Source organism: Lepidochelys olivacea (genome assembly GCF_965140295.1).
Source record: "Lepidochelys olivacea isolate rLepOli2 genome assembly, chromosome: 4".
In the NCBI taxonomy this organism is placed as follows: domain Eukaryota; kingdom Metazoa; phylum Chordata; order Testudines; family Cheloniidae; genus Lepidochelys; species Lepidochelys olivacea.
This window is the reverse complement of record NC_140414.1, coordinates 118,571,053-118,588,908: the sequence shown is the minus strand read 5'-3', so window position 1 is coordinate 118,588,908 and position 17,856 is coordinate 118,571,053. Positions and strand designations below refer to the sequence as shown.

The window sequence follows — 17,856 nt, the reverse complement described above, 5'->3', positions numbered from 1 at the left end:
CAGAAGATGCAAAAAAATAAGGTGTCATGAACATTTGTTATTTTGCCGCTAAACGTTTGTAAAGCAAAAACTGGCATTTTCCTCCCAAGTGAAATCTTAATATGGAAAAAGTGAAATTTATCAGCAAGAGGGATTTCCAGTTATTGTTTCAATTTGGTGTGGGTCTAACAAGTGTACAGTTTTTTTCGCAGCTGTATTTCAGACCCTCAACCACGCTCTTCTGTGTTCTAAATTCTTCTCTATGTTTTACTCTTCATCAAGAAGAGAATTACAGGAATGTAGATTTTGGACTGTACCATTCTTCATTCTACTTACGATCTCCGTCATCAGAATGGACGAGTTTTGTTCCATGTTCTGGTTCTTACTGCAACTGTTCTCACAAAATTTATTGTGGAATTTAAAAACTACTATATTTAAGGGAACATAATAATAGTATATACAATATTCTGTCCTTTACATGGCTGGACATTTCACCTCCACATCACAGGCTAATTAATCTATCAGGAATATCAGTCATAATATTGCACATGGCAGAGTTATAAAACACAGAAGCATAATACTAAACATTAAAATAATATTTTAAAGTGGCATTCATGCTTTGACACCTCTTGCCAAAACCCAATAAACTGAAGTGTCCAGTGGCATCTATTGAGGATGTTGAGCATTATCTTTTTTTGAGCCTCACACTCAGAAGATTATTTAGTTTAATAATTGCACTGCGGGAGCTCTAGGTTGGATATTAGGAAACACTATTTCACTGGGAGGGTGGTGAAGCACTGGAATGGGTTACCTAGGGTGGTGGTGGAATCTCCATCCTTAGAGGTTTTTAAGGCTGGGCTTCACAAAGCCCTGGCTGGGATGGTTTAGTTGGTGTTGGTCCTGCTCTGAGCAGGGGGTTGGACTAGATGACCTCCTGAGGTCTCTTCCAGCATCAATCTTCTATGATTCTATGCAAGATTTTCCAGCTATTATAGAAGGTAAACCCAAGCTTGCAGCTATTTATTTATTGTCCTTGATCCATGTGCTGAAATTCCACTAACTTCAATAGAAGCTTTGCATGGAAACCAAAGGCAATTTACAAACCACTTAGCTATACATAAAATAGACAAGGGGCTGAAGTAATATATTTTACTGGACCAACTTTTGTTGGTAAGAGAGACAAACTTTTGAGCTTACACAGAGCTCTTCTTCAGGTCTAGGAAAGGTATTGAGAGTGTCACAGCTAAATACAAGATCAAAGTGATAGTTCAGCATATGTAGTTTGTACATATTCTAAGGCAGTATTTCTCAACCTTTTTAATACCAGGGACAGGCTTGCTGCCTTCCTAAATGGTGCCAGAGAGATCTCAGGGACCGGCACCAGTGTTGATCATTGTAGCAGTGGAGCTGTGTCTGCATCCTGAAATCTTTCCTGAACCCTCTCTTCTGGCCTTCAAGCAACCCTTCAACCTCTCCAAGCTCATCATCAGAAGACAGCTCCCCACAGACCAGGACATGCCAACTCAAAGCAGAACCAGACCCTGCAAGAACAACAGATGCAAAACCTGCAGACATATCTTCACTGAAATGATCAACTCCCTCCACAACATACCTTTCAAGATCCATGGGTCCTACACATGCTTATCACAACATGTGCTGTACTTCATCCAGTGCACTAAATGCCATAATAACAACTATGGGGGTGAAACCTGACAATCACCATGGTTTCGAATGAACTTACACAGGAAAACGATAAAAATCAAAAACACCCTACCACCTGTGGGTGAGCACTTTTGGGTGAGCACAAAGTGATCACTCCATATCTGACCTCTCAGTCCTCATCCTCAAAGTAAGCCTGCACAACACTTTCATAAGATAAGCCTGGGAGCTTAAACTCATTACTCTGCTAGACACTAAAAATCATGGACTGAACAGAGACACTGCATTTACAGTTTATTACAACAATCTGCAACCCATTAACCTCCCATTTTGTCCTATGACTACAGGGGTCTTAATGGGCCACTTCACCTTAAATGGTCCCTTAAAATATATACTAACTACTTATGTTAAACTCTCTCTTCAATCTTATATTTAGCTATGACACACTCAGTACCTTTCCCAGATCTGAAGAAGAGCTCTGTGTAACTTGAAAGCCTGTCTCTCTTACCAACAGAAGTTGGATCAATAAAAGTTATTACTCACCCACCTTGTCTCTCTAATATCCAGGGACTGATAGGGCTACAACAACACTGCATCGATATACATTATTATTTATATAACACGTGGACACATAGCACTTCATTCATTTTACAAATGCATAACACGTTAAATAAGTTTCAAGAGAATATTTTATATTAACCCAACAGGCTGTTAAATCCCGGACATCTAAGGTACCCATGATGATGTTTAAACATGTTTGTGAATCATACATATTTATACGCAAGCTCAAATGAAATAGAGTCACAAAGCAACCCTGTGTTTACACACTTATTTCAGCATTGGCTTGACATTCTCAGTTAAATACCATCAAATATGGTAAATTCTCAATGGGCCAGTTTCTGCTCTCACAACCATATAAATCAGCAGTAAATCCACTGACGTCAACAGTTATAACACTGTACAGCTGGTGTATGAGAGATCAAAATCAGACCCAATTGCTGTAGTTTTCTTAGATTCATAGATTAAGAATGGGAAACTTACAGCCCAGGATAAGACTGGATATTCAGCACTTTCTAACAATCAGGCCTCTTCAAGTTGTCTCAGGTTGGGTATCTCAGAGCTGAGAACCCCAAAACAGCTAGTCACTTTTGAAAATCTTGGCTTACATTTTTATTTAGGGCTCATTGCTATTTTTTCGAATAGAAAGTGGTGAGACTACTTTCCGGTTTGGGGAACATTTGGGTGTACAAGACAAAGCAAACTCAAAACAAGAGATACAAAAGCTACTCAAACCAAACAAAATGGTTAGTTTTGTAATTACAATTGTTATATGTGCTTTCTCACTTCAGTCAATAGTCACATCAACGTACCATCGCCTTGTCTGTCTCCTTAGCTGTTCCTGTGTGGATTCACAGAGTTCAACCAAATCACCATAAAGAGAAAGTTGAACTCCAAGAAATAAAATAGTTACATTTGCTGCTTAGGATCCTTTTGGCTGTTCAAGCTTTGGTCCTTCACGAAACAGGAAAAACATACTGATGTTGAGTTTTTTACATGAATTCATGCTATCTGCACAGTCTGCCATTTAATATCAGTGAATGGTGGCTATTCACTTATCGTGAAATTCACTCCTGCCTACATAAAGCTAGAGTAATCAGGCGTTGTGCAAGAATATAAACACAGGTTGGGGGGATGGAGTTTGTCTACCCAGCTTACCAGCAAACCACGTAACGGCAATGCTTTTGTTGCTAATGCTTCAGACTATGAAACACCCTGTGAAGACCTAGTGCAGCGATTTTAAGCCATTGGATTTGGATCAGTACCTATTCCTTGACTGCCTCTGAGTATACATCCCTCTCTTCACATTCCTATTTGCATCAGGCACACCACTGATATTTGATAAACAATAAATCATTCTGCCATTCTGACTGCCTGGAACAAAATGTTGGGATTGGCATTGTCAGGTCCTCATATAAATCCTACTTCCCTAATTCTCATGTCTTAGCACTATTTATGATTGTATTGCATTCTAGTATAGGTTATTCATCCTGTCCTCTAAAAACTGCCCTAAGGCTCTATTCTTGGCCCTCTTTTTTCCCCTCCTTCTATCTTATCTCCCAAGATAACGTTCCTAACATTCTCTCTTCCATCTTTCTGTCTTTTTCTAAACTGCCCACATCATGCTATACCCTGATTTCCCACTCCTGAAGAGACTGAAGACCTCTTTGTCTCAATCTCTCTATGAGCCTCCCATTCTCTTTAATCTAGACCTTAATTTTGCTCCCAAGATCATGTGTTTGTATGTCCACAGTGCACCAATAGTCAGTTTGAATTCATACACAATATATTTTGCTTTTAGGACTCTCTTAAACTAAGACCCAAGAGCCCATCACAGTGTCCTGTACGTGAAAATTTGCCTTCACTACTTCTGCAATTTTGATAGAATTTGTCTCTGCCTCACTTGAAATTCTTAATGCTTTAATCACTTACTCCCTTGCTGCCACCATTCCCTCTTGTTTATTGTCTTCCTAAATTCCTATTATCTAGAGAAACAAATACTATGCCAAGAAACAGAACTGATCATCCATATCTATACTATTGGCATCCGTACTGGCTTCCTCTGCATCTCAAAATCCCATTAAAAATTGCCTTCCTGGTTTTCAAAATTCTTGAGACACTTGCTCCAGCCTACTTTTCCTCTATCTGCCTAAGCTTCCCCATCCACAAAATATGTATCCTTTTTTGTAAAGTGCTTTGAGATTGATGGATAAAAAGTGCTACATAAGAGGCAATTATAATTGACAACTTTATGACCTTGTATCCATCTCTTGACTCTGTTACCCTAGATTTGGTCTCCTCTTTACAATACTGCTTAGTTGTATGTTCATCTTTTACTTGAGCTAGCCCCCTATCCCTTTCATCTTGATCATTTCTTTTCTGTAAACTGTTTCTTAAGAACTTCTTTTCCCTTTTCTCTTCAGGTTATGATGGATGGATTCTTGCTGTAAAGCGTTTTGTGACACCGTATATTAAAGGACGTTATATTTTTTAAAAACTACCTTGTATTTGATTGTCAAAGATGCATACTTCATCAAATTTTCCATTCAGAAAGTACCAGCCTATCTTATCCTACAAAGAGGTAGACACACAAAAGGGAGGGATACAAGCTACTGTGTTTGCCACTAAAATAGACACTTCCTGCAATATAGTGTTTGCCTCACTAGAAATTCCGTGGCAGTATGATCTGATTAAGAACATAAGAACGGCCATACTGGGTCAGACAAAAGGTCCATCAATCCCAGTATCCTGTCTTCTGACAGTGACCAATGCCTGGTGCTTCAGAGGGTATGAACAGAACTGGTAATTATCAAGTGATCCATCCCCTGTAGCCCAGTCCCAACTTCTGGCAGCACAGATTATAGGCAGCACAGGTAGACTGTAGATTCCTCTGGCTATCGTTGTCTGGCATTTTCATTGATTCATAGATATTTAGGTCAGAAGGGACCATTACGATCATCTAGTCTGACCTCCTGCACAACGCAGGCCACAGAATTTCACCCACCACTCCTACAAAAAAAACCTCACACCTATATCTGTGCTATTGAAGTCCTCAAATCGTAGTTTAAAGACTTCAAGGAGCAGAGAATCCTCCAGCAAGTGACCCGTGCCCCATGCTACAGAGGAAGGCGAAAAAACTTCAGGGCCTCTTCCAATCTGCCCTGGAGGAAAATTCCTTCCCGACCCCAAATATGGCGATCAGCTAAACCCTGAGCATATGGGCAAGATTCATCAGCCAGATACTACAGAAAATTCTTTCCTGGTTAACTTGGATCTCACCCCATCTAATAGCCCATCACAGGCCATTGGGCCTATTTATCATGAATATTTAATTACCAAAACCATGTTATCCCATCATACCATCTCTTCCATAAACTTATCGAGTTTAATCTTAAAGCCAGATAGATCTTTTGCCCCCACTGCTTCCCTTGGAAGGCTATTCCAAAAATTCACTCCTCTGATGGTTAAAAACCTTTATCTAATTTCTAGTCTAAATTTCCTAGTGGCCAGTTTATATCCATTTATTCTTGTGTCCACATTGGTACTGAGCTTAAATAATTCCTCTCCTTCTCTGGTATTTTTCCCTCTGATATATTTATAGAGAGCAATCATATCTCCCCTCAACCTTCTTTTAGTTAGGCTAAACAAGCCAAGCTCCCTGAGTCTCCTTTCATAAGACAAGTTTTCCATTCCTCGGATCATCCTAGTAGCCCTTCTCTGTACCTGTTGCAGTTTGAATTCATCCTTCTTAAACATGGGAGACCAGAACTGCACACGGTATTCCAGGTGAGGTCTCACCAGTGCCTTGTATAACGGTACTAAAACCTCCTTATCCCTACTGGAAATACCTCGCCTGATGCATCCCAAGACCGCATTAGCTTTTTTCACAGCCATATCACATTGGCGGCTCATAGTCATCCTATGATCAACCAATACTCCAAGGTCCTTTTCCTCCTCCGTTACTTCTAATTGATGCGTCCCTAGCTTATAACTAAAATTCTTGTTATTAATCCCTAAATGCATGACCTTACACTTCTCACTATTAAATTTCATCCTATTACTATTACTCCAGTTTACAAGGTCATCCAGATCCTCCTGTAGGGTATCCCCGTCGTTCTCTAAATTGGCAATACCTCCCAGCTTTGTATCATCCGCAAACTTTATTAGCACACGCCCACTTTTTGTGCCAAGGTCAGTAATAAAAAGATTAAATAAGATTGGTCCCAAAACCGATCCTTGAGGAACTCCACTGGCAACCTCCCTCCAGCCTGAGAATTCACCTTTCAGTAGGACCCGTTGTAGTCTCCCCTTTAACCAATTCCTTATTCACCTTTCAATTTTCCTATTGATCCCCATCTTATCCAATTTAACTAATAATTCCCCATGTGGCACGGTATCAAATGCCTTACTAAAATCTAGGTAAATTAGATCCACTGCGTTTCCTTTATCTAAAAAATCTGTTACTTTCTCAAAGAAGGAGATCAGGTTGGTTTGGCACGATCTACCTTTTGTAAAACCATGTTGTATTTTGTCCCATTTACCATTGACCTCAATGTCCTTAACTACCTTCTCCTTCAAAATTTTTTCCAAGACCTTGCATACTACAGATGTCAAACTAACAGGCCTATAATTACCCAGATCACTTTTTTTCCCTTTGTTAAAAATAGGAACTATGTTAGCAATTCTCCAATCATACGGTACAACCCCTGAGTTTACAGATTCATTCAAAATTCTTGCTCATGGGCTTGCAATTTCTTGTGCCAATTCCTTTAATATTCTTGGATGAAGATTATCTGGGCCCCCCGATTTAGTCCCATTAAGCTGTTTGAGTTTCGCTTCTACCTCAAATATGGTAATGTCTACCTCCATATCCTCATTCCCATTCGTCATGCTATCATTATCCCTAAGATCCTCTTTAGTCTTATTAAAGACTGAGGCAAAGTATTTGTTAAGATATTGGGCCATGCCTGCTTTCAGTTGCTTATAACTTTGCCAAACTCAATCCAGTTGGACTGAAATTTCGCAAGGAGGGTGCCTTTCCCTCAGGCTGAAGGTTTCTGGAAAGTTTCAGGTAAAATGATTTAGCCATTTCTGAGAATGAGTTTAAGGGAAAATAAATTTTTTCTGCACACGTTAAAAAATAAAACTATTATAACTGATTTGTTGAAAAGTTCTGGCAGCTCCATGCTTTGGAGCAGGAACTAAACATTTGGCAGGAAGGTAACCTTCGTGTCAGAGCTGTGCCTTTTGCTGTCCCCAGAAAAATCACCCAAATTTGGCCAAATTGTAAATCTCAGGTTCTATGTGCTCTGCAGAGACTTAGCTCATCAGCTAAATCTCTGGAGATTTCATCTGCACTGAGCATGCTCCATCCCCTCATTGCTCCTACCTGTAACTGAGCTGTGCATGCCCATCTTCATAGATCAACTGAGCATGCTCCATCTTGGGGCTGGAGGGGCTGAGCCAGACTTTCCTTGACATTGCTCCTCCCAGCTGCATGGGGCTGTGGCAATGGAACCGAGAGCAGGCAGATGCTCCTGTTCTCCCAATGCCCACTGATGGTGCCCAGGCAGTGAGGAGGAGGAGGAAACAGCCTGACTGGGATTCAGGGGAGGGAGGGAAGGTAGAAGGGAAAGGGAGGAGGCATGGGCAGGGCTCAGGAGGAGCAGGGGCATGAATTGGGTGGAGATTAGCAGCTGGAGCAGGACAGGAGCCAAGCAGGAGGCAGGTAGGCGGGAATCAGAGGAGACAGATGTGTATGGTAGGAGCAGAAGGGAACAGGAAAAGGCTGAGGTGGGGGAAAGAGGCAGAAGGATCTGTAACCACTAGAGCACAAACCCCTCTAGAACATGGAGTTGAACCCAAGAGTCCTGAGTGCCAACATTCCTTCACTGACTAGGAAATTGCTGTGACACCGCTGGTGCTTTACGTATCTCATCCCCTTCTAGTGGTGGGTCCGCCTTCCACAGCTACCAGTTAAAGGATGACCCATCACTCTCACAGATCTTGGGAGACAGGCCAGTCCTTGCCTACAGTCAGCCCTCCAACCTGAAACAAATACTCACCAGCAGCCACCCACCACACAACAAAAACACTAACCCAGGAACCTATCCTTGCAACAAAGCCCGTTGCCAACTGTGTCCACATATCTATTCAGGGGACACCATCATAGGGCCTAATAACATCAGCCACACTATCAGAGGCTCGTTCACCTGCACATCTACCAATGTGATATATGCCATCATGTGCCAGCAATGCCCCTCTGCCATGTACATTGGTCAAACTGGACAGTCTCTACGTAAAAGAATAAATGGACACAAATCAGATGTCAAGAATTATAACATTCAAAAACCAGTTGGAGAACACTTCAATCTCTCTGGTCACTTGATTACAGACCTAAAAGTGGCAGTTCTGCAACAAAAAAACTTGAAAAATGGACTCCAATGAGAGACTGCTGAATTGGAATTAATTTGCAAACTGGATACAATTAACTTAGGCTTGAATAAAGACTGGGAGTGGATGTGTCATTACACAAAGTAAAACTATTTCCCCTTGTTTATTTCCCCTCCTACTGTCCTTGTCAACTGCTGGAAATGGCCCACCTTGATTATCACGACAAAAGGTCCCCCGTCCCCCCCACCTGCGCCGCTCTGCTGCTGGTAGTAGCTCACCTTTCCTGATCACGCTTGTTACAGTCTGTATGGTAACACCCATTGTTTCATGTTCTCTGTGTATATAAAATCTCCCCACTATATTTTCTACTGTATGCATCTGATGAAGTGAGCTGTAGCTCACAAAAGCTTATGCTCTAATAAATTTGGTAGTCTCTAAGGTGCCACAAGTACTCCTTTTCTCTTAGCTCATGTGGAGCTCCAGCAGTAGAGAACTGTGCCATTCTGATCTAAAGATTCCAAACTTCCTGATGACCACGCTGGAAGTTGGTATGGTTCCACATTATTAAACTTTTGTTTTTTCAATTTCTACTTATATTAAAAACATAGGAAATTACATCAAAAATATTACAGTTGCAAAGTCAAGCTCTCAGAAGTCAGGAAATGCCAGAAATAAGGTTGGTGTGCCCCTCTACTCCACCCATGTGTATACATTCTGACAGCGTTTAATTACATGATCACATACTATTGTTTCTACAGGGTCCCTCTTTCAGGGCACAGGATGGACTTGCTCTGGGAATATTAGGACCCCTCCCTCATTTGTTGCAAAAATTTGAACTCAGGTGGTGAATGAGGCAGGGAACTCCAGGAAAACAAAGGATGGCCTCATGGTTAAGGCAACTGAATTCTCCAGACTTTCTGGAGAAAAATTCTATCCCTGCTTCTGTCACAGAGTGGGCCAGTCACTTAAACAAAACTTTTCACATGGGGAAACAGCATGTTCCTCATTTTCTTTTGATTCGCAAAAGTGCTCAACTCTTCCAATTATAGGAGCTCTGCTCTGAATATATGAAGTGTTATAACATTCTAAGTCCTCTGAAAAATCAGGCCCTAAATCTCTGAAATTGGGCACTCAGAATTAGTTGACACTTTTGACAGTTTTGGCTTTAATCCTTGGCTTCACCTCATATGGGTTTTGTGAATATAAATTCATTAACATCTGTAAAGGACGAAGATACTATGATGAAAGCACCATAGAAAAGCCCACGAGGAAATTAATAATTCTGTGTTCAGTGTGGGGTTTAGATGGTTTGCAGTAAATAATACATGGGACCACACACTGAATTATGAAGATAAAAAGAAATATTGAATAGCTACCCATTCAATGAGGACCAGCTACCATGGGCACTAAATGAGGCAGAAGTTCTGTGGGAAAAAATAGCATGTGAACATGTAAATAAGGACTATATGATAATGCACAAGGGGGAACAATTAAGAGGGCAACCTTAATTCTGGCACCTCCTAACTTTCGAGTGCTTGACATTGCAACCTTAATATTCTTTTAATATAGTTTTTTGGGGTGCAATATAACAGTGAAATACTGATCAGACAGTACCACAAATAATTGCAGAACTAGGATCAAACTTCCTGAGCAGAACCCCTAAATGACACTCAAATATTTTGTCCTAATACCCATATTTATACATGCAAACTCCTTAATGGCACATTAAAAGGAATAATTTTATGCATAAGTGTATATTTTGCATGTACAAATTTAAAATGTGCATGCATAACAGGTACGCATATAAACAGTGTGGATGCAATTTAAGTGTCCCCTTTCAAAATGTTATCCCATTATATAATTTATTACATTAGCCTTCTAAGACTAGAAGTCTGAAAATGTCTAGTGAGAAACTAATTAAGTAAAACCTGGGCTCAAGGGGTTATTGCCCCCAAAATTGACATTTGCAATAGTGATATTTTGTTACTGGGGTGCATAATAGAGAATTGGATAATTTGTAATTAAGGCTCAGATCATGGCTGGGTTTAACCCACTCATGCAAGGACATATGGGAGAAAAAGACCTCTCACTTCCCTCTCGGGCCTGCCTGGATCATTGCCCAGACATTGGGTGGGGAGGGCTGACTCTACAGAGCTGGTTCTTCCTGTGCAGGGGGTGGGCGGAGGTTGGGGAATGGGCAGAGCTTTGGTTCCACTCACCCTAACACACAAGTGAGTAGAGCTGAATTGGCTTGAGGGGAAAATGGAATATCTACATCTGGTAAAGAGCTGTAAAAAATTACTCCATTCCCTTCCTTCCCCAGAGCAAGGGAGAAGCAGAGGAGGAATTCTGGGCTTCTGATGGACAGCATAGGGCTGTGCCTAAAGGTTCCATCTAGCTGCAACTGCTTACAATGCTGGAGTGACATTTTTTTAAACTTCAAGTATGTGAGAAATGTAGCTTTGTTTTTTGGAATATGAAATTGTACGGGACAGGGACAGAGAGGAATTTGAGCTCTAAAATATAAGGGAATGGTACTCCAAGTATACCCCTATTGTTCAGACTTGGTTCAAGTCCATTGTAAATTAGATGTATCTAAATTCAAACCTAAGGGGAGTAGCTGAGTATCTAACAAAGCACACAGGTAACAATTTACCTACCTAAAATTCTTACAATCTGATAGGAACTGTTCTATGGACTGTCATGTTCATCCTCTCTCTCTGTATAGGGCTCCTATTCTTTACCTAGAGTGTTGATTGAGGGTGGGATATAGTTCTTAGCCTTAATATCTGATTTTTTACAATATCCAAAACTTGCTAAGAAACAAAATAAAAACAGTAGTTGATATTAATTTAAAACCTATGAGGTATCGTTCACTGTTTCTCAGAGGACTACCCGTAACTAATGAATCCTATGTAAGAGCTACAGCAAAGCATGCTGACCTCACTGATAAGCTAATCAATTATGCTGGTACAAAACAAGGTAATAACCAAACCAAAAGAAAACCCATGTTCTTTACAGAACCAGGAGGGAGTGGGGAGAAAGCACATTTGCCAAATCCAACACGGCAAAACTGGTAGGTCTGTAAATTTTGTTTCAAGTTTCCAAGAAAATATTTTTAAGATTTCTACCTCCCTCCAGTCTTTAACAAAATTAATGTTCCTCTAAGCACAGCAGCTTTATTTCCACCAACTCAAAGTGAATAAAGAAAAAACAGAGTACACAGGTTGAAGGTTTGAATAGCCGAAATTGTAATTATCCCAAATAATAGGGATATGCTATACTATAGTGTTTACAAAGTACAACATACACGCTACACCTTTATAACAGCAGTATCTTAAATTAAGGTTTAAATTCCGCTTTTAAAAAGACTGCAGCATAGCTCACTGCTGTGTGTGCTTTGGAGGATAAAAATGATTAATTCTGCCCATCAGTGAAGTTTTTTCTTCTGATTATCACAAGCCTTTGCAGCATGCAGAAAAGAAAAATGAAAATCATGTACAGGCTTATGTTTAAAACCTTATTTAAAAACACATAACAATACTAATTATTAAACACCAGAAAGGTTTAAATAAAAATCAGGTAAAATGCTGACTTTTAAAAACTTAAACATAGCTGCATTTAACAGATTTTTTTTTTTCAGTGAACAATTTTACAGCTCTGGGTTAGGAAGGGATTTTTTTTTCAAAATTAACAGAAGAAAACGATGGGAAAAGAAGTAAATCAAACTGGAAGTGTATCGTCTCATGTGAGCGCCAATGATGAGCTGCAGATCTGAAAAGAGCAGAATGATCAATTCATCACTACAAAGCAGAAAGAAGCAGAGACTGCCTCGAAAAAGATTTCCTTTTGGAATCACCATGGCCAAGAGTCAGCGAAAGCTTTGTACTTAGGGATCTAATGTTGCCTATTAAACTAACAAAACTAGACTACTCCGGACGAAAAAAAAAGGTAAGACTTCATCATTTAATCCCCTTCCACTTCACTGTGTATCTTCCCAGTGCTTATATTGATACCATTCCCCCGCCCCCCGCCGACAGTATGATACCAGCAGGGACAGTTCATGCCAAATGTGCACTAATCTATATCTCAGAGTTTCTGCCTATTTCATTAGTCTATCTCACATTCAACAGTTAGAGAACATGTAGCAAAGGAATTGTAAGGTCTTGGCAGTTGCTAGAGTGATAGAGTGCTGCAAATTCAAAATGGCACTCCCTGAACCATATAAGATTGCACACGGAACACCACCACACATACATCTGATTGTAGAATTTCTACTTGCAACACTTCTAATATGCTGTTTTATTTCACCTCAGGTTTTGTGCTGAATTCTGCTCTCAGTTCCATTGGGGTAAACTTGCCCTGTATAACTGAGAGTAGCATTTGAGCTATCGTTTTTAATCTGATGCTAAATAAGTAATTAGCAATGACCATCTAGTCAACTGGGGGAACAAGGGCATAGCCATAGAGACATCTTGGTGAGATCTCACCTTAGACCCTAGTCCTGCAAGTTATCCCTGTGCTCACATAGAGCCTCACTGATTTCAGTGGGGTTCTGCTTGGTGCAGGTCTCTGTTTGCCTGGAACATTTTGTAGAATCATGACCCTCACTGAATTGCAGCTGATTTAACTGCTATTCTGTGCAGCTCTGCATTGGGCTGATAACATTTTCATCTTCCAGAATACTCTTGTTTTTCTAAAAGCCCAAACATTTTGAATAACTATTCACTTAATTAAAAGGAAAAACAAACAATTACTGGTGTCCACTGGTGCATTGTTAGGTACCTTGCCTCATTTTATATTCTTAATAATATTTCCAAAACTAGAAATGATTTGCATTTTAACCATAACAATATTAATTTCCCAGACTCTTATTTCAGTGTGTGCACTGTGAACCCACACAGGAGAATACTTTCAGAAAATAAAAATAAACTTACAAACTTTGAATGCACTTCAAGGTTCAGAAAGCAATGGGAACAAATGCATTATTTAATCATAAAAAAATTTAGACAATGTAGTGCAAAGCTGAGGAAAGAACTCTGGCTCCCAGAGGCAAAGCAGGGTGGAAGCATGGAGGGTATGCCTGCTTTCAGAGCTGGACCTGTGCCTTCTCTTAATACTGCTTCTTATTAGGGAGGTAGAAAGGAGGCTGAGACCACTGGATGGTGGTAAGAAGTAGCTGCAGTTTTCTCAGAAACAATGATTATAGACAAGAGAAAAATAAGAAATCTGAGCAAAACAGGATGGAAAACTTCTAGTTTACAAACAATAAATCCTGTTAAATTATGCAAAGTTGAAAAGAAAGCCCAGGAAAAACACAGAAGCCGATCCAGCTTCCATTCAAGTCAATGACAAATTTTCTATTCACTTCAGTGGGGCAGGTTTGAGCCCTAACATTGCTATGTGCTGCTTTGTTACCCTAATTCCAATCACAATATTACTCCCCACAACCCTCATTAAGGGCTGGTTCCAACCTTCCCTGACTGTCTTAGACCCTGTTTTTGTTATGTTGGCTCAACAATGCTTGTAACCTTTTAAAATTACTCACAATAACTGGCAAGTGCAGTAGCGCTTACCCTGAGGTAGTTGAGGGTGAAGTTAGTCAGACCCATTCGGGTGATGTTTTTGGACAGCTGCTCCAGCACCTGAGGGTCTTGTGCCTAAGTAGGAAGGAAGCAAGGAAATTGGCACTTTGCTTTTGGTTTGTTTTTCGTGGGGGGAAATCACTCTTGTGGAAAAATTACATTTCAAGGCTAGAGTTAAAAGTTAAATAAATAAAACCACTCTGGAGGTCTTTTACTGGATTTGTAATATTAAGCAATACTAATTTGTTGTAAGACAAAGTCCATTTCAGATGGTCTTTCTATAACTCCCTCCTCTGCTCCAGCTCATCTGAAAAGCTAAATGGATTTATATAAAATTACCATTATTTATATTATATTCGCACCTAGAGACCCTAACTGAGATTGGGACCCCAGTGTAGTAGACACTGTACAAAAGATATAGTACGAGATAGTGACCATCCCCAAGTTTGTAATGTTTTTGTATCACATTCTTCTAAATACATTACTCTTGCTTTAAGTGATTAACCCAGGTGTGCAAACTCTCATTTACTTTCATGAGGGTTCTGTGTCGGAGGACTTGTAGGATCAGGCCACAGACTAGAAGATCTTCTGGTAGGGACTGTGGGTTAGATTTTCAAAGGTATTTAGAAGCCTAAAGGTGCAGATAGGCAATTAATGGGATTTTCACCTACTTAGGTGCTTCTGAAAATCTCACTAGGTGCCTATCTGTATATTTAGGAATCTAAATACCTTTGAAAATCTGGGCCTATGTCCTTAAAACCCCTATGGCGCTGATCCTGCAATTCACTGTGTGCAGCTGGAGTCCCATTGACTTCAGTATTTGTACAGAGCCACTGGACTGGCAGAGCCCAGCTTACACATAGAAGATGCTGCTGGGGAGGAGAGAGAGTGAGCTAGAAGGTTCCTGGGAGCTGCAGTTCCCAGCATGCCCTAAGGGAAGGAGAGGGTGGCACGCAGAAAACTCCTTGCAAGCCTGAGACCAAGCATGAAGCTGTTTCTTCCTCTGGATCCCTGGGCTCTGGGGGACAGAGGGGAATGGGTGTCTGGGCAAGGGGAGCCTCACGGTTGGGTTCTGGGGAGGAGGAGGTTCAGGTATATTGGCTGTGGGGGCCTTGCAGGTGGGCTCTGGGGGTAGGCATTGTGGGTGTCTGGCTCCCTGCTGGGTTCTGGGGAGGGGGAAAGGGGGCAGAGAAACAGGAACTGGGTTGTCATTGGGGTTTCTTTAACTCTCTGATCCTGGGGGAATTTTTGTGTGTGTCTGTATTGTTACAGACATGCTTGCTGACAGGTATTTTGAAACAAATTACCAAAATACTTGAAACTGGCATGATTATGTAAGATTTTCAGAATTTTGCAGAATTTTAAAATATTGTGCACAGAATTTTTAAGTTTTTGGTGCAGAATGCCCCCAGGAGTAACAATGTAAAAGTACTCTGGAATCTGGTTCACGTCATAACAGAGAAGGGGCTTTCAATGTGAAAATAAGATCTGGAATCAGGTTCTGAAGTTTTGGTTTGGGCCCATCTCTACCAAAAATGTGTGTATGTATGTAGTTGCTATCTCCTGTGAGTATAAAAATCAGCTTTCACATTTAAGGGCCAAATTCTTCCCTCAGCTACAGTGATGAAAGCCCACTGACTTCAGTGGAGTTGCCTCAATATAAATGAAAGCAGACTTTGGCCCCAAATCTTTGTCATGCAACCCACGATGACAAAATGGGATTCAAGAAAAAATTTATTAGAGCGAAGTGAAAAATAACTGTGAAAATATAGTTACAATATAGTCTTACATGAAACACTGAGAAACAGGGGAGAGTGATGAAAGAAGGGCTTATAAATTAATGCGGTTGCAGTCAGAACAAAATATTTATAGTTAATTGCCTGGGCTGTGAAATTTGCTGGAGTTCTTTAAAAACATAATCTCATCTCTTTGCATTAGGTCAAATGGAAAAAGGATTACTTACATGCATGGCTAGAATGCTCCGTGGGACTAATTCTCTGTACTGTCTAATGGTAAAGTGCCATGTTTTTATTCTCATAAGATCATCAAAGGTAAACTCCAAGATAAGACGCCCTTCTGTGCATACCTAGGATTAATAAAACACATGAAATAAAATCTTCCAGGAAATCTGTGCAGAATTACAGTATTCTCACTCATTTAAACTAAACACCAAAATATCATCTGTATTTTCGTGTTCACTGTCATTGGGTTAATTGTTTCCCCTTCTCTAGAAAAAGAATTAGGGAAAGTAACTTCACAGTGGAGACAATAACTTATTATACTCTAGATTTTATAGCATTGAGTGCACTAAATCTTATTTATTGCACCATATCTGTTTCCCTTTTTAATCACCACTGCTAATTAATGACACTAAACCTTTCAGCATAGGTGACTGTTGTGCATACTTGATGTCAAGCTGCTGAACCAGTCGTTCCCAACCTTTTGAAGTTTGATCCTCCCTACTAATGGATTAATGTATAAATGCTCCATTTGCATCCACTAGCAGTGCATAATGCCCCAGCATGGTTGCTGTCAATACTCATTTTTCTTATTCCCTTTTTCCAAGTGCTTCCTCCCCACATACACACCCACTTTTTATTTTTAATCTGGTTTTCTTCTCTCATTTTCTTTCTCTTTTATCAGCTGCCTATACCACAGATTTGCCACTAACCAGAAAGCTACATGCAGGTGTCCCTGGGTCTGCATTGGTAGCTCCATGAGGCTGACTCCCATGTGATATTGAGTGTTGTGGGGGCAAAGAAGAGACACTTAGACCAGTATGCCAGTGCCTGATCTTGTAGCCCTGTACATGTGAGCTGCCCTCCACAGTCAAATAATTCATATCATACTGTGAACGATGCTGTATTAGAAAAGCAAGGGGGTAGGTGGGCAGGTAGAAGGATGGGTAAACGCAGTTGGGTACTGCAGGAGAAGGGAGGGGAAGTGACTGGCATTCATAGAGCTGCCCACAGCTTTATCAGTGAGCAGTGAAGTATCTGAGTATCATGGGGCTGTCATGCATTCAGTCTTCTTCAGGGTGCCAAATGCACTCCTTGCATGGTGCCCTGGCTAGTGGATCCCCGAAGCATTGTACACATTAGCAGCACTGGAAATTCTTTTAAAGAAACTGGTTATGAATTTAGTCTCAAAGCTCCTGTTAGGAGTTAGTATGACTGAAGGAACCTGCAGTGAAAGAAATAATGAAAGGAGAGACACAGTAATTAGTGAAATCTTCTTACAGTACTGTGCACAGACAATTAGATAACAATCTTCCATTAAAAAAAAAAGACACTTATTGCAACTTTAATCAAATCATAGCTGAATTAAATAAAACAAATTGTAATGCTAGTTTACTAGTTAGTCTGTTTGCACATTGGTGTGATCACCAAACCCAGATTTATATAGTTTGTGGTTTTGCAGTGTGTATTTTTTCTAATTACTTATTTGATGCCATAGTTGTGTCTCCTCACAGTTTGATCAGCTTTAGCATACTATTCAAAACCACCTAGGCTAGGCTACCAGGCATATTGTGCAGGCAAAATATTATAGGCCTAGGAAAGAGAAACTTGTTAATAGGATTCTCTTATTCACTGTACCTCAGTCATGCATTCAGGTTTTGTATTGCTGATGGCCTATATGCAGGATTCATTCCCTCCCTTGACTCTTTGATGTTCTTATTATT

At 40.3% G+C, this 17,856-nt stretch overlaps 1 protein-coding gene across 6 annotated transcripts in view; it reads right to left on the bottom strand.

The window, feature by feature from the left end:
* LDB2 (LIM domain binding 2) overlaps positions 1 to 17,856 on the bottom strand; it is a 490,344-nt gene that overhangs the window by 43,114 nt on the left and 429,374 nt on the right. For all 6 annotated transcript variants that reach the window (XM_084627461.1, XM_084627458.1, XM_084627457.1 and 3 more), the window contains 2 exons: positions 16,138 to 16,260; positions 14,166 to 14,249 (listed from right to left, as the gene is read on the bottom strand). In XM_084627461.1, the coding sequence (XP_084483587.1) occupies positions 14,166 to 14,249; positions 16,138 to 16,260 (207 nt within the window). The remainder of the gene's footprint in view (positions 1 to 14,165; positions 14,250 to 16,137; positions 16,261 to 17,856) is intronic.